The 18,623-nt window shown below is 39.2% G+C and overlaps 1 protein-coding gene across 1 annotated transcript in view; it reads left to right on the top strand.

Moving 5' to 3' along the window:
• The window catches only part of LOC120772091, a 144,125-nt gene that overhangs the window by 77,075 nt on the left and 48,427 nt on the right, over nucleotides 1-18,623 (top strand). Inside the window, exons 3-4 of the mRNA XM_040100495.1 lie at nucleotides 15,955-16,163; nucleotides 17,227-17,471. Coding sequence (XP_039956429.1) covers nucleotides 15,955-16,163; nucleotides 17,227-17,471 — 454 coding nt within the window. The remainder of the gene's footprint in view (nucleotides 1-15,954; nucleotides 16,164-17,226; nucleotides 17,472-18,623) is intronic.

Here is an 18,623-nt window from a genome sequence, read left to right as displayed (position 1 = left end):
AGGGGAGTGTCAGTGAGTGCAACAGCACAGTAGCGCTGCAGGGATTAAGGCGCGCCCTCAGCAACAAGCGGCTAGCGGCTAGCAACTGCATATGAATGCACGCTTTTATGGGCGAATGCAGGGCAAAGTGCTAAATAACGGAATTATGCTTACAAGGCAATTAACAAATATTTGTGGCTACTTACGCGTAACATTTTGTGCGTGCCACAGCGCATATGCATGCGGGCCGTGCACTTGTGGCAAGCCATTGCGTGCACGTTTGCCTAGCATATGCTAGTGGTGAAATCAAATCGTATGCGTTCTTTGATTATGCTTGACACTTGGCCGCGACCAGTCTTTATTGGCGGTCATAAAAATTGATGACTTGTTGCTAACGGTTTGCCAATGATGCCAACCAGTTACGCGCTACAAATGCAAACATCAGCAAGCGCAGCGCAGCAAATGTAAGGCAAGCGGACGCGCACGTCCATGTCAACATGTTTGATTGGGGTCACGCCGCTTATGCGCTCTGACTGATGCCAATTTTTTGATGACTTCGTTTAGGAGCGCGCGGGTCAGCATGCCAGCTGATAAGCGCAGCAAGCCAATAAAAGCACAGAAAGCGCTTAAGACGAGAATAACGCAATAAAAACGTTTGCGCTTGCCACACGCTGCCTACAACGCTACGCGCGCCTTGCCACACAGGTCGCGCAGCGGAAATTCGTAAGTTCGCCACGCTCGCTGTACTTCCTTCCGGCTGACATGCTGCTACTGTTTTTTACGAGCAACTGCATTTATTTTATTTTAAGTGCTTTGTCTTGCTACGCTTAATTCGATTTCTTTGCCACAAAACAAAAAAGTGGGCATCCGCTTTGCCCGCCGCGCCGCTGTGGCATCCCTTTATGGTGTTTCGCATGTGTGTATGTGTGTGTGCTACATAAAACTGGCATTTAAATTACCGCAGCCCACCATATAACAACAACAACAACAACACAGTACTAGTGAGTGGCGACCATTTGATTTCTGGTCCGTCCAATACCGTTATTTATTTAGTTATTCGCCGCATTGGTGTTGCCCAAAGTAATTTGTTTTCCAGCCCATAAATCATTTCAAGTGTAAGATCGACCCAACGGCAAGAGCGACAAGAACAACAACAACCCCAAACACATTAGAAACTCCAACCATACCAAAAGCAACGCAGTTCAAAGTGCTACGAAAACAATAACAAATACAACGCATGTTAATCGTTATTGGTTAAGTTCTTTATTCTTTGTGTCCTTACTGGTGTTGTTGCTTTTGTTTTACGTGCCACGAAATTTATTTGTATTGTAGTTTTGAAAGTTTCAAACGCTTTTGTGTGTTCTTGAAAAATGCCAGCCAACAAAGGCCGCAGCTGCTCACACTTCAATGCGTTTCTTTGGTGGCCGTGTTTCTTTAGCAAGATTTTTCTTGTTCTTCTCTCTACACAAAAGGTCACGGAGCGGCACAACTTTGCATAGCACTTTGTGCGCTTATTTTACACGCCCACAACTGTAAATGAATGTTTGTGCTCGAAAACGCGACCAAGACAAAGTGTGTGTCTGAGTGTTAGTGTGTCTGTTTGTGTTTTGTTCCTTCGAATGACCAAGCGGTTGCGGTCCTACTCCCAAGTGTCCAATAAAGATCGAAAATATCGCGTAAAAAGTGGCCACTCGGGGGCCGCTATTAGAGAATGAGGCATGCTGTTGCTGAAAATCGCGTAGGACTTATAAATTACCCAAAAGTGAAACAGTTTAGATTTTCAAATTTGGAGAAAATTACATATTATTATATAAAAAGAAGTATAGCTATTTAACAAATAGAAATAATATTTGATTATAACGATCATTTGCTATGTGTAGCATACCTTTAAGCGCGAAGAGAGATTAGCATACATTTAAGCGCGAGGAGGTTATTAAGGTGACATGAGGAAGTATATAGAAAGTGGATTCCAAGCAAAATAAAAGTGTATAGCTCACAGAAGATGCCTCAACGCACTTAACACAGCGCGCTGTTGCCATACAAACTGAACGCTCAGGTGCAAGTTTTTATACGGAAAACTCTTTTATTTGGCAAGGTATCTTCATGAAACTTAGCATAGATTATTACCCAAAGCTAAGCAATAATATCCGCGCGAATTGTCCAGATCGGTTTACTATAACATATAGCTGTCATGCAAACCGACCCAAAATCAATGGCTTAAATAAAAAGTTTTTATTATTTGTGAAGAGTACGACACCAAACACTTTTTCTTTTTTGTTGTTGTTTTTTTTTTTTTTTAATTTTACTTTATTACATTTTCATTGTCTTGCACTCTTCCGCACCCCTCACCACTTTCACTTTAAATTCTTCTGCTTTTCAAACACATAAAGACGACACAAACATTTCAGCCCGTGTCATCACGCTAATCCAAGTTTGCACTTTGCCGCCGATAAATTTTATTCGATACTTGTAATTTGATTTCGGCCCGCACACTGCCGCTTCGCTTGCGCACTCACTTTGCTTGCTGCAAGTATTTATTTTGTCACTTCGACGGCACACAAAGTGCGGATGACAGGCATTATGACTCTCCGAGGTAAGTAAATCTGGCCACTAAAAGAATGAATGAATAAATACATAAAAGCCAACAATAACAACAACTGACTGCGCTGACGACAACTTCTCCATCAACGAGCGATATGGATATCCGGCGCGCAATTTGGCGGAAGAGCTTCGCAGCAATTTCCATGAAAACGAAAACAAAGGAGCCACAGCGAAGCATGTGATTGAAATAATAAAAAAATGAAAATACGCATGAGTGTGCGTATGTGTGTGCTTGGGTGTGAGTGAAGAAAAGTGCGAAGTGAAGAAAAGCGCGTTTTATTGCACAGAAATCGTAGGCGGCGCGGTGAGATGAGGTGAAGTATGCCGTATAGTGTGGCAACGTCGGCCGAAGCGTTGTTGTTGCGAGGCAAACAACTGGAGTGTGAGTGTAGCGGCAGCTGTGGAAATCAAGTTTTTTTGCGCGCGGAAGCACAGTGGCCGAAGTGTCGCTGGGGAGTCTTTTATTGGCTTCTTTGATTTTTACCGAACTCACGCGTAAAAGTGCTCGCGCAAAAGTTTTTCGGCAAAAATTAAATAAAAAACAACAGACGCTTGCGCTTTCTTGTAGCATGCGCTGGCATGTTGTTTTTTTTTATGTATTTTTTTTTATTTTTTTACTTCCCAATTTACACACACCACCAGCGTTGCAGCGCCTATAGAATCTTCAAACGCTCTACCCCCTACTAGCCGTTGTTTACAGCAATTTGCCACCTTTTGTTGCATATCAATCGCGCGCATGCATCAGCGCTTACAATGCTTCATTCATACAGGCATACTGGGGTGCCTATATGTATATCTCGTCACCTAAAATGCAAAACAAGGCATCCTCAAAAGTATCGAAATTGAGCATTTTTTACTTACAATTCAGTATATCATATTACATATACATATGTAGCATAAAATATTCAACTTCTGCCGTCAGATATAACCAAAGCATAACCGATATATAACCTATATATAAGTAATATATAACCGTTTTATAACCGAAACGAAAATTTTGTTCAATATGAGTGGTTTCTGTTATATCGTTTTGTGTATGAAGCATAAACATTTCTGCTTCTGCTGTCAGATATAACCAATACAAAACCAATAAATAACCGTTTTATAACCATTTTATAACTGAAACTCAATTTTTTTTTTAATTGTATATCGTTTTTCCGCGGCCCTTAAACTTATGAAAAGTGTAACATACGTTATTTTGCTTTTCAGGTTTATGCTTTGTGTATGTTTGTATCGATGTGTTTATGCACATTAAAATGCCGCACATAAAACACAGTCTTCTATTGTCAACATTTTGTTCAGTACAAGACATTAAAAAAATTCTAAAAATACACAACAACAGTTTACATTATGCTGCTGTGTCAGAATGCAACAAAATCACAACGGCAGATGTGGCCAGCAGCAGCGCGCCCCCAAACTCAGCAGCGAGTTGCTAAGCGCCGCGGAAATCAGCGCCACATACACACACTCACATACACATACAACCATATATCTAGCATAGCAAGGTTTAAATAAACTCATGTAAGACCTAATAAAGGCCAGCGACAGGCACTGCGGTGCCCTCATAAAGCCCATAAAGCGTCAGTGAAATGTAAATTGTATTTAGTACCACGAAGTGAGAGAAAAACGAAAAAAAACTTAACTTGTCAATTTCATTCATGTCGTTATTTAAATTATAACATTTTATTGATTGACATATTTTTTCAGATTTTTCCCCGCGCTCTTTCGCTTGCTGCGCGCTTGTAGTTGCATCCATTAATGCCACCTTCGTGTGGCATGTACGCTATGCTTACCTAAATCTATATATGTATATGCCTGTAGTTGTTTGTGTGTAACATGAAATAGTCGCTGTCGTCGCTTTATTGCTGTTGTTGCTGATCGTTTATTGATTTTTTTTATTGCTTTCATTTTTATTTTCGAGCATTTTTAATGAATTTCATAATTCGCCTGCGACAAGCGCAGCAAGAAATATTTAATTGCGCGCACAGTATCGTGTTGCTTTCGCACATACACACACATACTTGCGCGTGCACCCACAAAGAAGCCCCAAAAGCAGAAGTCAAGCGTAAAAGCAGCCGCAGCGAAGAAAGCAAAATGTTAAAAGCGCAGCTGCGTTGCGGTGACGTGCGGCGGCGCGCGGCTCTTGTTAATATATTGTTTTTTTCTTTAATGTATATGTATATTTGTCTGTGCGCCGCTGTTGCATGCATAATACATGAGCGCCGCACCCCGCCAATGCTGTTGCTGCTACTTTTAATTTAAAGTCACAACAAAGTTGTAACATTTCAATCAATAATTACGGTGCTTTTGTTCGAAATTACGTGAGTGTAATAAAAGCACGAATTCGTAAGCAAATTAAGTAGCTCAAACAGAATTACTAAATATAATTATGCAAAAAGCGCTGCAGCACTTAAGGTGTATGAGGAAAGTTAATGGCAGAATTTCTGTTTCTGTTTCTGTTTGTTTAACGAGCAAAGCCATTTTCATTGTTTTTTCGGGTGATAAAAATTAGCAATAAAAAATAGCAGAAGCTTTAACGTTTTTCCTTAATATTTGACAATTTAAATTATTTTTTTTTTAATTTACTAATTGTGAAGAAAGTTTTTTTTAATTTTAGATTTTATTTTGGCCCTCAAAAGTCTCTTTAGGGAATCGCAAGCGACCAGCCTGAATCTGCTAGCAATGTTGCCCACAAGTTATGATACGCTGAAATCAAAAACTTAGATTCTTACTAAAATTTTCAAAAACATCTAGTCTAAGTGAGACTATTTATGGTTCCTGCACAATCGGTGGACACTCTGAGGCAGCTTTAAGTATGCGCTATCTGAGCTCATATTTGGTACCAGGAGGAATTACATATATACATACTTCGACTAAAAGCCATGAATTGATCACAATTCTTCTGTAAAAGCGATACAAATACTAAATACTTAAACTACTGCAGAAAATTTTAATTTTTTGTCACACGAAAACTTCAAAAATCCGAAACTCATTAAAATCCGAAAACCATCTAATTTTGACTGTGCTAGGGCCTCTTAATAATAATATGTGAACGAAATAAATTATCTGTCCAGGCGATATGTTGAAGAACTTCGCTTAGATGCGGATTGTGGTTCATCCACAGGAGTATTCACCGCAAGACTCGGCGACGGAGTCTCTCTCCCACCATTAATCCCACACCAAATTTACGCTCCTTTATATGGCCACTGTAGGATTGCCACAAGGACCTACTCGTCTCAGTCCTATTCAGTCCAACTCAAATATAAATTCATTTAAATAAAATAGGCAACCATCCGAAAAATACAAAAATCACAGCCTTTCACGAAACTAAAAAGCATGCCTTCATACCGGAAAACAATAGCAACCAAGTGCTTTTCTTGACGCACAAAAGTGAGCACATTGGCGCTGCGTCTCACTTTACACCCTCTAGGACACATACCACCGTGTACTTAACAGCCGATATTCATGCCACGCCGTCAGACGCAATGAATTTTTGAACAGGGTCAGGCAGTTTTTTGCCTTGTCACGCCGCTTACTTAATTAATTCGTAAATATTGTCTCTGCAGTGACTTTCCCAATGCTATTTTTATTATTATTGCTGTGTTCACTACGCACTCTTCCCACGCTAGCGCACGCCATTGCCAACTCCTTGCGCACTTCGTCTTCAAAATGCCGTCAGCCGTTTGGGTTGCGATTCCTTTTCAATGGCATTGCTGTTGAGTCAATACTTTGTCACTTGTTTACGATTTTGAATATTTGATGCGCAAAACGGTGCGTCAAAGAAAACTTTTGCTTGTAGACTCCTTTCGAGACTTGTCTTACGCTCGTGTAGACGGCTTGTGTTGCATCTTGGACATTATTCATTTAGCAAAACTTTTTGTATTTGAATGATATCCTTTGTGTTATTCATAAAGTGAAATTGAGCGTCTTTACCGCATAAACCCTGCCAGCTTCGCTTTAAAGCCTCTCACTGAACATTTATTGCCGGCAATCGCTCGTGTAAATTCTCCAATATTATTCTTATTTGCCATGCATATTGCATACATATGTGTGTTTGCCTCAAGGCCATCGGCTATCTGGCGTAATTTCAAAATAACACATAGCAAAGCACCGCATAACACAACATAGCATGGTACTGCATAGCAAAGTATAGCAATACTATTATGCTTTTTAGGCCGATTTGTTTGTTGCCCAGCGGCGATGTACCCAGAAAATTAGGAAATTAAATTTTAATGCAAGCTCGACGCGTGATAATTGTTGTAATTATCGAAATGCCAGTTATGCATTACGCGCGTCCTATGCGCGTTCTATTCGCTCTGCATGTTTGTGCCTGTGTGCGTTGCTTTTTGTGCCATTGATTACGTCTTTTTTGTTGTATTTCGCTTTTAACATTTCCAAGCTAATTGATTTAGTCAACGCCGCCGGTTAGGTTTTCATAATTTTCTAACATCGATATGTAAATATTTAATTCTAATGGAAATTAATCACATTCATTATATAACAACGAGTGTAAGTAGGTCAAATATATAATTGTAATCGTAAAATTGTTACATAATTTTGCATATATTATATACGTATGTATAGGTGTGTAAGCGCTGGTTTACATTAACATTGTCGAAAATTAGGTTGGCAATTATTATAACAGAGTTATTATTGGCAGTACTGTAGTTTTTTTTATTGAACTTGTGAAACACTGTCATAACAACAGTGAAAAGTGTGAAAAATATTTATTTTGAAAATGAGTTACCATTCGCTAAAGTACAGATGATTAAACTCTAAATATTTTCAAGCTTGCAAGGCTTACATTTTACTTTTTTGGCAAAATTCGGTTTTTGTTTCTTATTCAACATAGTTTCCCTCAAAGTTGATACACTGACTAAAGTGACCCTCCTACTTTTCGACATAATTTTTGTTGTACGATTTGCTCTTTGCTTCCAAATAGGCCTCAGTTTCGGCAATCACCTATTCATTCAATGAAAATTTCTACCCAGCGAGTGTTCTTTTGAGACCTGAGTACAGGATATTGTCGCTGAAGGCCAGATCTGGATAATACGGTGAATGTGGGAATAGTCCGAAGCCCTGTCCATGAATTTTTGCCAACTTTTTCAGCGACTTGTGACAATTGCCTTGTTTTGGAGAAACAACACTTTCGTTTTCTTCAAATGCGGCAGTTCTTCTACGATTTCGTCCTTCAAATGCTCCAATAACACTATCTAATAGTCGTTGCTGATGGTGCTTCCTTTTTCAAGGTAGTCAATTAAAATTATTCCCTGCGCATCTCAGAATATGGACGTCATAACCGTGGCAGCCGACTGTTGTATTTTTCCACGCTTTGGAGCGGGTTCTTCGTGTGCAGTTTATTCGGATGACTGTGGTTTGAACTTCGGAGTTAAGTGATGGAGCCATCTTTCCATCCATTTTTACATATCGATGAAAAAACTCGGTTTTTGTACGCTTGAACATCTTCAAACACTGCTTCGAATCAACAACTTGCCGTTGGGTTTAGGCAAAGCTGAGCTCGCATGTACCCAGTTTCCACAGAGCTTCCTCAAAGTCAAATATTCGTGAAAGATTTGATGTAGACGTTCGGTTCATATCTTTGGAGTGGCCTGCTATCTCGAACAACTTCACTTTTTTCTGGACTCTTTTCATGTTCTCGTCGATAACAAGCTCTTTCGGGCGTCCACTGCGTTTACCGTTTTCAGTGCTCATTTCACCACGTCGAAACTTAGCATACCAATCCTTGGTTGATTTTCCTGGGGCAGTGTCCAGAAACTTGTCAGCATGTCAAATTTTTGCTTCAACAGTATTTTTCCTCTTCGGATAGCAATTTTTTATCAAAACGCGAAATTTTTTTGATCCATTTTTTTCACAATAACAAAAGTTTCTTCACTCAAAATGGTTTAATTCACAAATTAATGACTTGACAGCTGTCAAATTCATACACGCGACTTTTGAAGGTTACAACGAACTGAAAGTAATATGGATTTAACTTCAGTAGCGCCATCTATGTGTAGGTTTTAATTGACCTGTTGTATGCATTTGTTTTTGGGGGCTTCGTTTTTGGAACTAACAGTATGAGGTACTGAGATGGTAAAAACTCTATAAAATAAATACAAAAAAAGATCAGCATGCCAACCTGACTTTATTTAGCAATGTTTTTATACAAATAACAACAAAATTCTGCAATTAATTATGGTTTCCTAATAAAATATTTTTGAACCCCAACCGCCGAACTCTTACCGTTAGACTTCCATTTGACGCTGTTAAGCTCTACAAATCCATTGCTGGCCCAGCCTTCAGGAATACGGAATACTTTTAATGAACAATCTGGCCACAACACTTGACATAACAGAGTGGGGCCCAGTCCGCAGCTGCCCTTTTAGCAATTATAATAACTAAGCAGCACCACACCTACACACACATACATAAGGCTGTAGAAATTGTAAGCCAGCGCTTTGCTAAACCATTAAATTGTGTGGTGCCATCAGCTTTTATGAGCTTACAACAACAGGTTTGCAGCATCAATATGCAACACTGTTCTAGCGATTACATTTTCTGATCTATAAATTTAATACAAATTTAATGTGCGCGCGGCAGACTTGCTCCCCAACATTTAGCAGTAAGTATGTTTTAATAACCGACTGCTGTCGATATTCTAGCGGAGAGGAGGAGGGGGTAAAGGAAGCTATACTAAAATGTCGTAAAATGACAGTGAAAAAGAGAAAGCGCGCATGAGAGAATGAGTGAGGTAGAGAGGGAAAGAGAAAGAGAGATATGGAAATAGACAGAAACGGAGAGACGGAAAGGAAGAGAGATAGAGATAGGCGGGAAATGTATGGAGAATTTGATATTGCGTTGGAAGGAGGGTGCGGAGAGCGCTTGTGTCACCAAAAATTGCTGTGCTGTCACTAATCCCTTCTGTGGTTTTAATTTGCCATATAATTTTCCGCTTCCGCATGCAAGTGCCACATTCTCGGCGCTGCTGTTGCTATTCTTCTGATGCTTTATATGTTTGTATGTATATGTGTACGTCAGTGTCTGAATGAGCGCGTATTTTATGGCCTTGCCAGCGCAGTAGCAGCTCAAATGAAATGCCGTTGCATTAAAAAATCGTTTAAAATTTGATATCGATGATTTTGGTGCGTTCAATTTTTTATTTTTAGTTTTGGATTTTAGTCTTAGATTTTAGTGGCGACTTTAGAAATTTATACGCTTACATATTCACAAGCAACCGCTATGCCGAATAACAACTATTTGACTTGCTTTCAATTTTTCGTGTTTTTTTCGTGTTTTTTCGTATTTTTTTCGTGTTCTCTCGCTTGTAAAGCTCGGCATTTAGATAAGCCATAAAATGGCTGGAGCAAAGCGAATGTGTGAGCAAACGTCCAACGGCAATAAAGGTGGCAATAACAACAAAATGAATGTGAAGTTTGTGTGCACAGCAGCGATAAAATATTTTCGAAGAATTTTGTTGTTGTAATTTCGTTGCTTCGACGCTTCTTTTTACAGCTTTCCGCACCGTTTTCATTGCCTTGCTGGGCGGAGAGCATGTAAAAATATGGAACTCGTAAAATTTGAATGCGCCAATGCTTATTGGATGAATTGTGTCAAAACATTGACAAACAAATGGACGGACTGTCAGCGAGCTGCTAGCAGCCAGCAGCTGTGGCGTGTTCACGCGCAGGTTTGCAAGCAAATACGCTGCTGAAACGCAAGCTGGGAGGCTGGGGGCAGCGCATTAACGTTGTTGCGCTGGACAAAACGGCGTTTTGTTGCCCGCCAAATGCAACACACACACGCACTAAGCAAGCCTGTTGGCTTCAGCCCCCCCTCACACTACAATCGCTGCACCCACCTTGCGTGATACACAAAATACACAAAATATTGGCCATAAAAATGCGTTCACATCAAATGCTACACAATAACGGCACACAGAGGCGCTTGAGCGATTGTCAGTTCACACGTCAACGCCAGCATATTTTCTTTTACAAGCAGACAACAATAATAAAAAAGCAGCAACAAACTGTTAGCAACAAAAATTGGTATACAACAACATTTGGTATACAACAACAATTCGTATACAACAACAGTTGGTATGCAACAACATTTGGTATACAACAACCACATATTGTATGCAAAAACAAACATGCGACGGTGAAATTGTTGCTATCACTGCCGGCGTCCGTGTCAATGGTCGGGCCTATAGGCGCCTTTATAGCCTACCAAACGCCGTTAGCTGCTGTTGTTCTTATTGTGTTTTTGTTGTTTATGTGCTAACTGAAAGCTCCTCAGTGGCTCATCACACAATTTTCCACTCGTTTTTAGCGCATTTTTACGTTCGCTCTCACGACACGCTGGCCGCCAACAACAAAAACAGCAACATAGCAGCAGCAATACAAGCAACAACAGCTTGGCGTGGCCTAGCGCCTAAAAGCGACTCGACACGTTGCGTTAATCGTGTGCCGAATACAACTCCATGTGTTTGTATATATGTGTCTGTATGTGTGTATGTGTGTATGGCGGGGGAGACAGTGGCTAAGTGCATTGACGCTGTCATCAAATTATATAGCCGAATGTCACAAACGAAATTGTTGTGAATTTTAATAAAAACTTTTATTTATATTTTTAATTTTATGCGCGAGAAATTTATGTCAGGAATTTTAATACGAAGTGTGGAGAAAAGCGCATGCCAGTCATTTTCGCTTTCTCTGCAGCTGCAGTCTTCTTCCTTTGCCGAGTGTCGCTGAGTTTTAATGATAAGTGACAGCCATTTGCTGCCACACTGTCACTTTGAGTGAGCTGTCAACAGTTTTCATATGATCGCTTGTACGTGTGTGTGTGTATGTGTGTTGTAGCTTCTTTTGCGCTTTTGAAGTTTCATAGCTGCAACATTTAATTGCCAATTTGACACTTTTGACACGCTTGTTTACCATTTATTTCATTATAGTGCAACTATAGCTTGTGCTCATGCCGCTTTTGTTGCTATTGTTGTTCTGTTCTACTATTGTGTATGTTTACACTAATTTATGTTGATTGCTGACAAATGAAACATTAAGTGCACACTTTTGGAAAATTGCAATTTTATGTCGGTTTTTAATTTGGTTTGAGGCTAATGAGTCTTTAATTGTGGCATAAAGCAAATGCAACATAAAACGGTGGAAATTAAAATGTTCATAAAATGTGTGCTATAGCAACTAAGCCATAATTTTTCTAGCATAATTTTGAGTTTAAAAAATTTTCAGGAATTTAAAGCAAATTATACAATAAATGCAAGAAAAATATGGTTGCTTTAATACCGTTCACAAACAAAACACTTTTTCTGTACAATAAACTGTAGTTTCTAAGACAACTACATGATATAGCAGACCGATCTGAAAATTTTCTTTCGAACATGGTTAGTAGCACTGCATTGGACAATTAGCCATACCAAATTTCGTGAGTTTATCTTTTCAAATTAAGAAGTTATCCATACAAGCGCCTTATTCCAGTTGTTCAGTTTGTATGACAGCTATACGCTATAGTGGTCCGATCTGCACATTCTTTACAGAGATTGTAACGTTGCTTTAGACAATAATTCTTGCCAAATTTCGTGGCGATATCTTGTCAAATGAAAAAGTTTTTCATACAACAACTTGATTTCGACCAGTCAGTTTGTATGGCAGCTATAAGCTATAATTGTCCGATATGAGCCTTTTCTTCACAGATTATAACGTTTTAATAGAAAATAAATCATGCCAAATTTGATGAGGATATCTTGTCAAACAAAAGAGTTTTTCATACCACCCCTTATTCCAATTGTTCAGTTTGTATGGCAGCTATATGCTATTGTGATCCGATATCGGCCGTTCCGAGAAGTGAGCAGCATGTTAGTGAGAAAAGAACTTGTGCAAAATTTGAGTCCAATATCTCATAAACTCAGGGACTAGATCGCGTATATATAGACAGACCGATAGATCGATGGACTTGACTAAATCGACTCAGCTCGTCTTGCTGAGCAGTTATATACATAAATTATATATAGGGTTACCCTCGTTTCTTTTTTCACCATCAAATTTACCTCTTACATTTTTATTAATCTCCCTCGCCTTGATCCGCTTACATTTTTATCGAGTACTCACTTAACCTTCAGTATTACCTCCTCTTCTTAGATCAACCCCACTGCCCCTCTTATACACACGCAAATGCATACTTATTACCACCTCTAACTATTTATACTCATTAACTATGAAAGCCAAAAGCAAACATAATCAACCCCACACAGCAGTTGTTTGCACCTTCTGCTCCTATTCGGCATTCGGTCGGCACTTGTAACGTTACTTTTGTGGCACTATTGGCAACATGCCACGCATTCGCAGTTTATTACACGCGAGTATATAGATTCCTGGAAGTGTCGGTGCTAATTTGACGGCCTGTTAGTCAGCTGATATGAGTGCCAGTAATCGCTCACGCTAAGCACATATGCTGCCGCTGCTAATTGAACTCAATTAGCGTCCATAATTCATTCTCAGCGTAGCTCAGAAAAACTTATAGTAATAACAACAACTGCTATGCATGATGTTGGGCTAGTGTTGGCACTGCTTAAGGATACTTTTAGCAGGAATTGCATACACGTGTCATAAAGCAAAATATGGAAGTGTATGTATACCTACATGTATGTGTGTGGGTAGTATGAATCTTATATATGATAATGGATTATGCTGAAATATATTTCTAATACTACAGAAAAATATAAGAAAATCATTTTTGACATTTTTTTGCTATTACTATTTGCTTAATTAGCTTTCATCTTTTAATATTTAAATTAATTTTGCGGTAACTCAGTTGAACAAGAGATTTTTGTCAATAATTAAATACCGGGTGATCCAAGTAGAGGTACAGCTTGTGCTAGAAAAGCAGCCGCTCGACCTTCTCAAGTGATATCACTTCGCTCTATGGGCTCTTGAAAAGTTCCAAGTGGATCCAACGTTTTCGAGCAAAATTTTGTTCAGCGATGAGACCATTTCTGGCTCAATAAGTATGTAAACAAGTAAAATTGGCGTATTGAGGGCAAAGATCAAACCGAAGAGTTTCAAGAGCTGCCTTTTCATCCAGAAAAAACAAAGGTTTGATGTAGTTAGTGGGCAAGTCGAATCATCTGTCCATATTTTTTTCAAAACTGGTGCTAGAGGAAGCGTAACCATCAAATGGATCCTCGAGACTGATCACCCTTTAAAAATAGCGTAATAAGCATTTCTTCGTTGAAAAAATTTGAATTCCATTGATCCCTTAGCAGATCTCCAGCAGGACTTCTGAAAAGAGTTGTTTGACGTTAAAAAAGATTTTTCTGCTTAAAATTACCTAAATAGGTTGCCATTTATATTTCGGGATTAGAGAAAGAAAACGTATTAACCATCACAAATCTCTCTATTGTTTTTCAAAATATTCTCCACAAAGGTCTATAAACTGTTGAATGCGTTTGAACCATTTGGGAAACACTTTTGTCACTCTAATATGTAGAGATATCTACAAAACATGACTTTTGAATGCTTGAAGAGACTTTTCTAGCTTCCAAGAACGTTGAATTCTTAGTCAAGTTTTTACGTACGGAAATAAAAAGTAGCCATTCGGTGTCAAGGCAGTACTAAACGGTGGATGGCTCATCAAGTTCATGTTTTGAGCGCTCAAAAATGCAGTTGTTTCAGTCGATGTGTGAGAGCTCACATTGGCGTGGTAAAGAGTGATTCATGTGGGATACAACATGTAAATTTTTCTTCTACAGTGAATGTTAATACAATATTCTATGTGTGCTGGTGCTGCTAATGCCTATAGTTGCCTCTACCTCACGATAGGTCAATTGATTATCTTACAATATTAGTTAGCGCACAGCACCAACATTTTCCGGCAAAACAACTGGTTATGAACGACCTTCACGAAATTCGTATTGGAATGATTCACGGTCTCGATTGGATTCATAATATCATCGATAAACAATGGTCCTTGATTGAGCTTCATTGCCAAACACTGAATTAAGTTCTTCCAAGCACTATTGCTGGCTTAATCCACGTCGAAAGTTCTAAAAAATTATCGCTCAGAAATATTTGCGATTTAATGCCAACTTTTGGCGGAGATGAATATTTTAAATTACTGTAAACAACACAAATAGTGGTCGTATGTCAAAACGTTCTGAATATGTACAATATCAAAAATGTGAAACTTTACGATAAAGCTAAGAGCTGCAAGATTGAAACATTCGAGTTGCCAAATACTGATCTGACAATCTGCGTAACATGCGAAAATCAAGAAAAATTGTTGTTATTTTGTCTGATTTATTTTACGTAATGATCAAAGGAGTGGCCTAAGTTTTGATTTTTGATAAGGTGGCGGCTTCTAAATAACCAAGTCGGTTTCTGTGAAAAATTTATTTTGCAGAAACCTTACTCCTTATATTATTAGCTAACTAATATATCATCAATTGTCGCGTTTCGAAGAAATTTTCATCAACAACTCTGAAAACAACGTTTCGTTTTCGGCGATAATTAACTAGGTTCAAAAATTCGTACAAATACTCTCATATCTCCGAAAGTATTGGCGCATGAAATCCAAATTTTTGGAGACTTTTCTCAAATATATGACTTTTGGAATTTTTTGCAAAACAAAAAATTATTTTTTTGAAATTCGTAAATGAATGTAATCACTAAAATGCGTCTATCCCTCCACCTTGCTACTCCATGTAATGCCGTCTTTCACATTCATCCCTATTCTACTTCCTCTTTTAAGTCTTTTATATCCTTCATTTGGCCATAAATTACTGCTAATACCAATAATTATTTATGGCTTATTAATTTTTATCACAACAAGACAGAACTTTAGTTGATAGCATTAAATTTTTGTTTTCTTTTTTGTTTTGTTTGTATTTCTGTATAAATTGCTTGCTATTTTCATACTGAAAAAATTTCGGTAATCCATACTGACTTTTTGCAAAGCATTTTTGTCTCAGCATTACATGCAAGCATATATGCATTCATACAGACATACACACATGCATAGATACATACATCCATATACAGTAGGCAATGGAAGCTTTTATTAGAAGAGCCTCACTCTTCTTCACTGCCCCTCCCCATCAAGAGCAATTAATAAGCAGGCAATTAACAAATATTAAGCGCTTAAGAACCCCCATTACTCGGCTTATTGAATAATGTCTTTGGATTAAGCTACAACAACAAGAACAACAAAATATCAGTAATAAGCTTAAAGCCGCGCACTTCATTTCTATAATTATAGTATATATCTAACATGTCTATGTATATGAGTATGTATGCCACTTTTATAGCAAAGTAAAATCTATTGCTTATTTATTAAACAACTTCATTTCTTGCGCTTTCTTTGCAGCTTTGACGCGCGCGGCCGTCCACTGCATCAGGCCATACCCTGGGCGGACGAGAATGTCTTCAAGAACAAGGCGCACTTCTACTACGACACAAATCCGCCGGCGCTGCGCATTAAGAACATACAACTGAGCGATGCGGGCCTCTATAAGTGTCGCGTGGACTTTCATAAATCACCGACGCGCAATTGGCGCATTAATGTGACAGTCTTAGGTGAGTTACCACAGACAAAAACAAAATATCAGTAATGCTGCTCAAAAGAGAAAAGTTGCAGAATGTTGTGTGCAGAATTTTGCGATTTCAAAAAAACAAAAATAAACAGGGATGTGAAAAAAACGAATGTTGCTGGCGCTAAGCGTTGAAAAATCTTTGTGGCACAGAAAATTTGGTTTTGCGCCTGATTTCTATGAATTTCTACGAATTTAATCAGCTACACCCATTTACAGGCTATTCACATTTCATTGTGGGAACGAGTTACGTTTCGGCAATACAAAAGCAAGCGCTTAAATTGTGGAAGCCCTTTAAATTACAACATACTTCCCTACAAAATATTTGCCTTTCTTTTTGTCACCATTTTTCTCTTTGCGACACGCCTTTCCTTTAACTTTGCTGTCACCAAGCAACGCTGCGCTCCCTTAACTTTGTTGTGCAAATCAAATGATTTCATATTTTTCATTTGGCATTAGCGTTACACACACACTGCGCTGGAGCAGCTACTCACTCTCCCACTCAGGCATGAGGGTGATCTGTGGCGTATACGCAACCGCCCGCATCTCATGCTATCCCCAGCCACTAAGCGCACTCGTGGCATTTCCGCTTCCGCAGCGCACATTTTTCATTTCCCTTCCAGCTTATTTGCCACACTCGCACAGCCAGTGTACGCTTGTGTTTGTGTCTGTGAAAAACGCGTACATTCGCACCTTCGTAAGAACGTCGTCGTGCAAGGTGTCACCAGTCAGCTTGCTGACATTTTCATAACATTTTTCTCTGTAACCTGCAACTTTTTTTTCTCCATTTTTTCTGTGCTGAAATGCCAATACACTCGAACGCCAATTTTGCTGCCTTTGAATTGCGACTAGCATATAGTATTTGCCTTATTACATCCGTGCAACATTCTCATCCGGCACCCAAGGCAATATTTCTTGGCGTTTTTCTTTCACCTTTTTCGACACACATTCCGTGCAACATTCTCGCATGCCTGAGATTCCTGCAGTTATACGTCCTCAAGCTCTGTGCTCATACTCTGCTTCATCCTCTTCTTCTTTATCGCCCGCAGTGCCGCCCACACGCTTAACAATACTGGATCACAATGGCGCTGAAATACGCGACCAATTGGCCGGTCCCTACTTGGAGGGCGACAGCGTTAATCTGACGTGCCTGTCCAGCGGTGGTGTGCCGCCGCCGCGCGTCTCCTGGTGGCGCGAACACGCGCTCGTCGACGACTCCTTCCATGTGCAGCCAGATGGCACCGTTCGCAATATACTACACTTGAAAAATATCGCACGGAAGGATTTACTAACGGTAAGTACCGCCATATACATTTATATTTGTGTAAGTGTGAGTGGGTTTGCTCTCTTCCACGTCTGTTGAGTTTGAGTTGTGCGTTGTGGTCTCGTTCCCTTGTGTGCTGACTGCCCTTAAGAATGACTGAGTGCTGTTAATAAAAGTTGTTGCTGTTGTTGTACACTTGTAAATGTATATAGTGTAAGTGCAATTTAGCATTTTCGGACACTTTTAAGTGAGTTTTGGCAGGTATATATGCGGTACAGGTGTTCTCGAAGCAAGTTTTTTGAGTTATTTTGGAGCCCAGAGGGGTCGAGCCATGAGTTAAAATGTGGAATAAATTATGAAAAATTTAGTTAAACTTAAGAGGAATACATGCCGTACATTCTTATACTTTCTTTACATAATGTTCAAGTACCTATAAGCTAAATAACCTCTCGAAGTAATGAAAACATTGCTACCGTTCAGACAAGCGTTGTTAAAGACCGCAGAGTTCGAAAATTGTCGATTCCAAGACGCTCTCAGGAATTGGCACTGTCTCAAATCACAACCTGATGGATTTAGGAAAAGATTTGGGTTTGCATCCATAGAGAATTGTTCTCACTCAATAACTTAAGCCATTGGACCTCCGTAAATGTCGTGAATTTGTGGGGATTACTTTGGACCAATTTGAAATCGACCACGACCACGAATCATTTTCTCGCTCACTTTCAAGGGTGTGTTTCGGAAAATAAACAAACCTATCGGTTCTGGTGCAAAAAAAAAATCCACAAACTATCTTTGGTATATGAAGTTTTTGGTCTGGTGCAATCATCTATCCGTACTTCTTTCGAAATGTAGCTGGTAACACCGTTCCTTTTAATGGCAATGGATAGTTGCATAGATCGTTGATAACCAACAAAACTGGGCTGCGTGCCATACAGCTGGTGCAACAACCGAATTTTTTCGACAAAAGTTTGGTGGTACGATTATTTCAAGGAATTGTGATATTGAGTGGCCACCAAGAAGTTGTGATTTAACACCTTTAGACTGCTTCTTGTGGGCTTATTTGAAGTTATTAGACTTTAGCACTAACGCAGACTCTATTCAAGCTTTAGAAGTCAATACTAAACGTGCTGTTCATAACAACGACTTGATTTAGTGGATAAAGTACTCGAAAATTTGGCTCCT

Source organism: Bactrocera tryoni, chromosome 3, assembly GCF_016617805.1.
Source record: "Bactrocera tryoni isolate S06 chromosome 3, CSIRO_BtryS06_freeze2, whole genome shotgun sequence".
Taxonomy (NCBI): domain Eukaryota; kingdom Metazoa; phylum Arthropoda; class Insecta; order Diptera; family Tephritidae; genus Bactrocera; species Bactrocera tryoni.
Note: the sequence above shows the minus strand (reverse complement) of the source record. Positions and strands in the feature narration are given on the sequence as shown.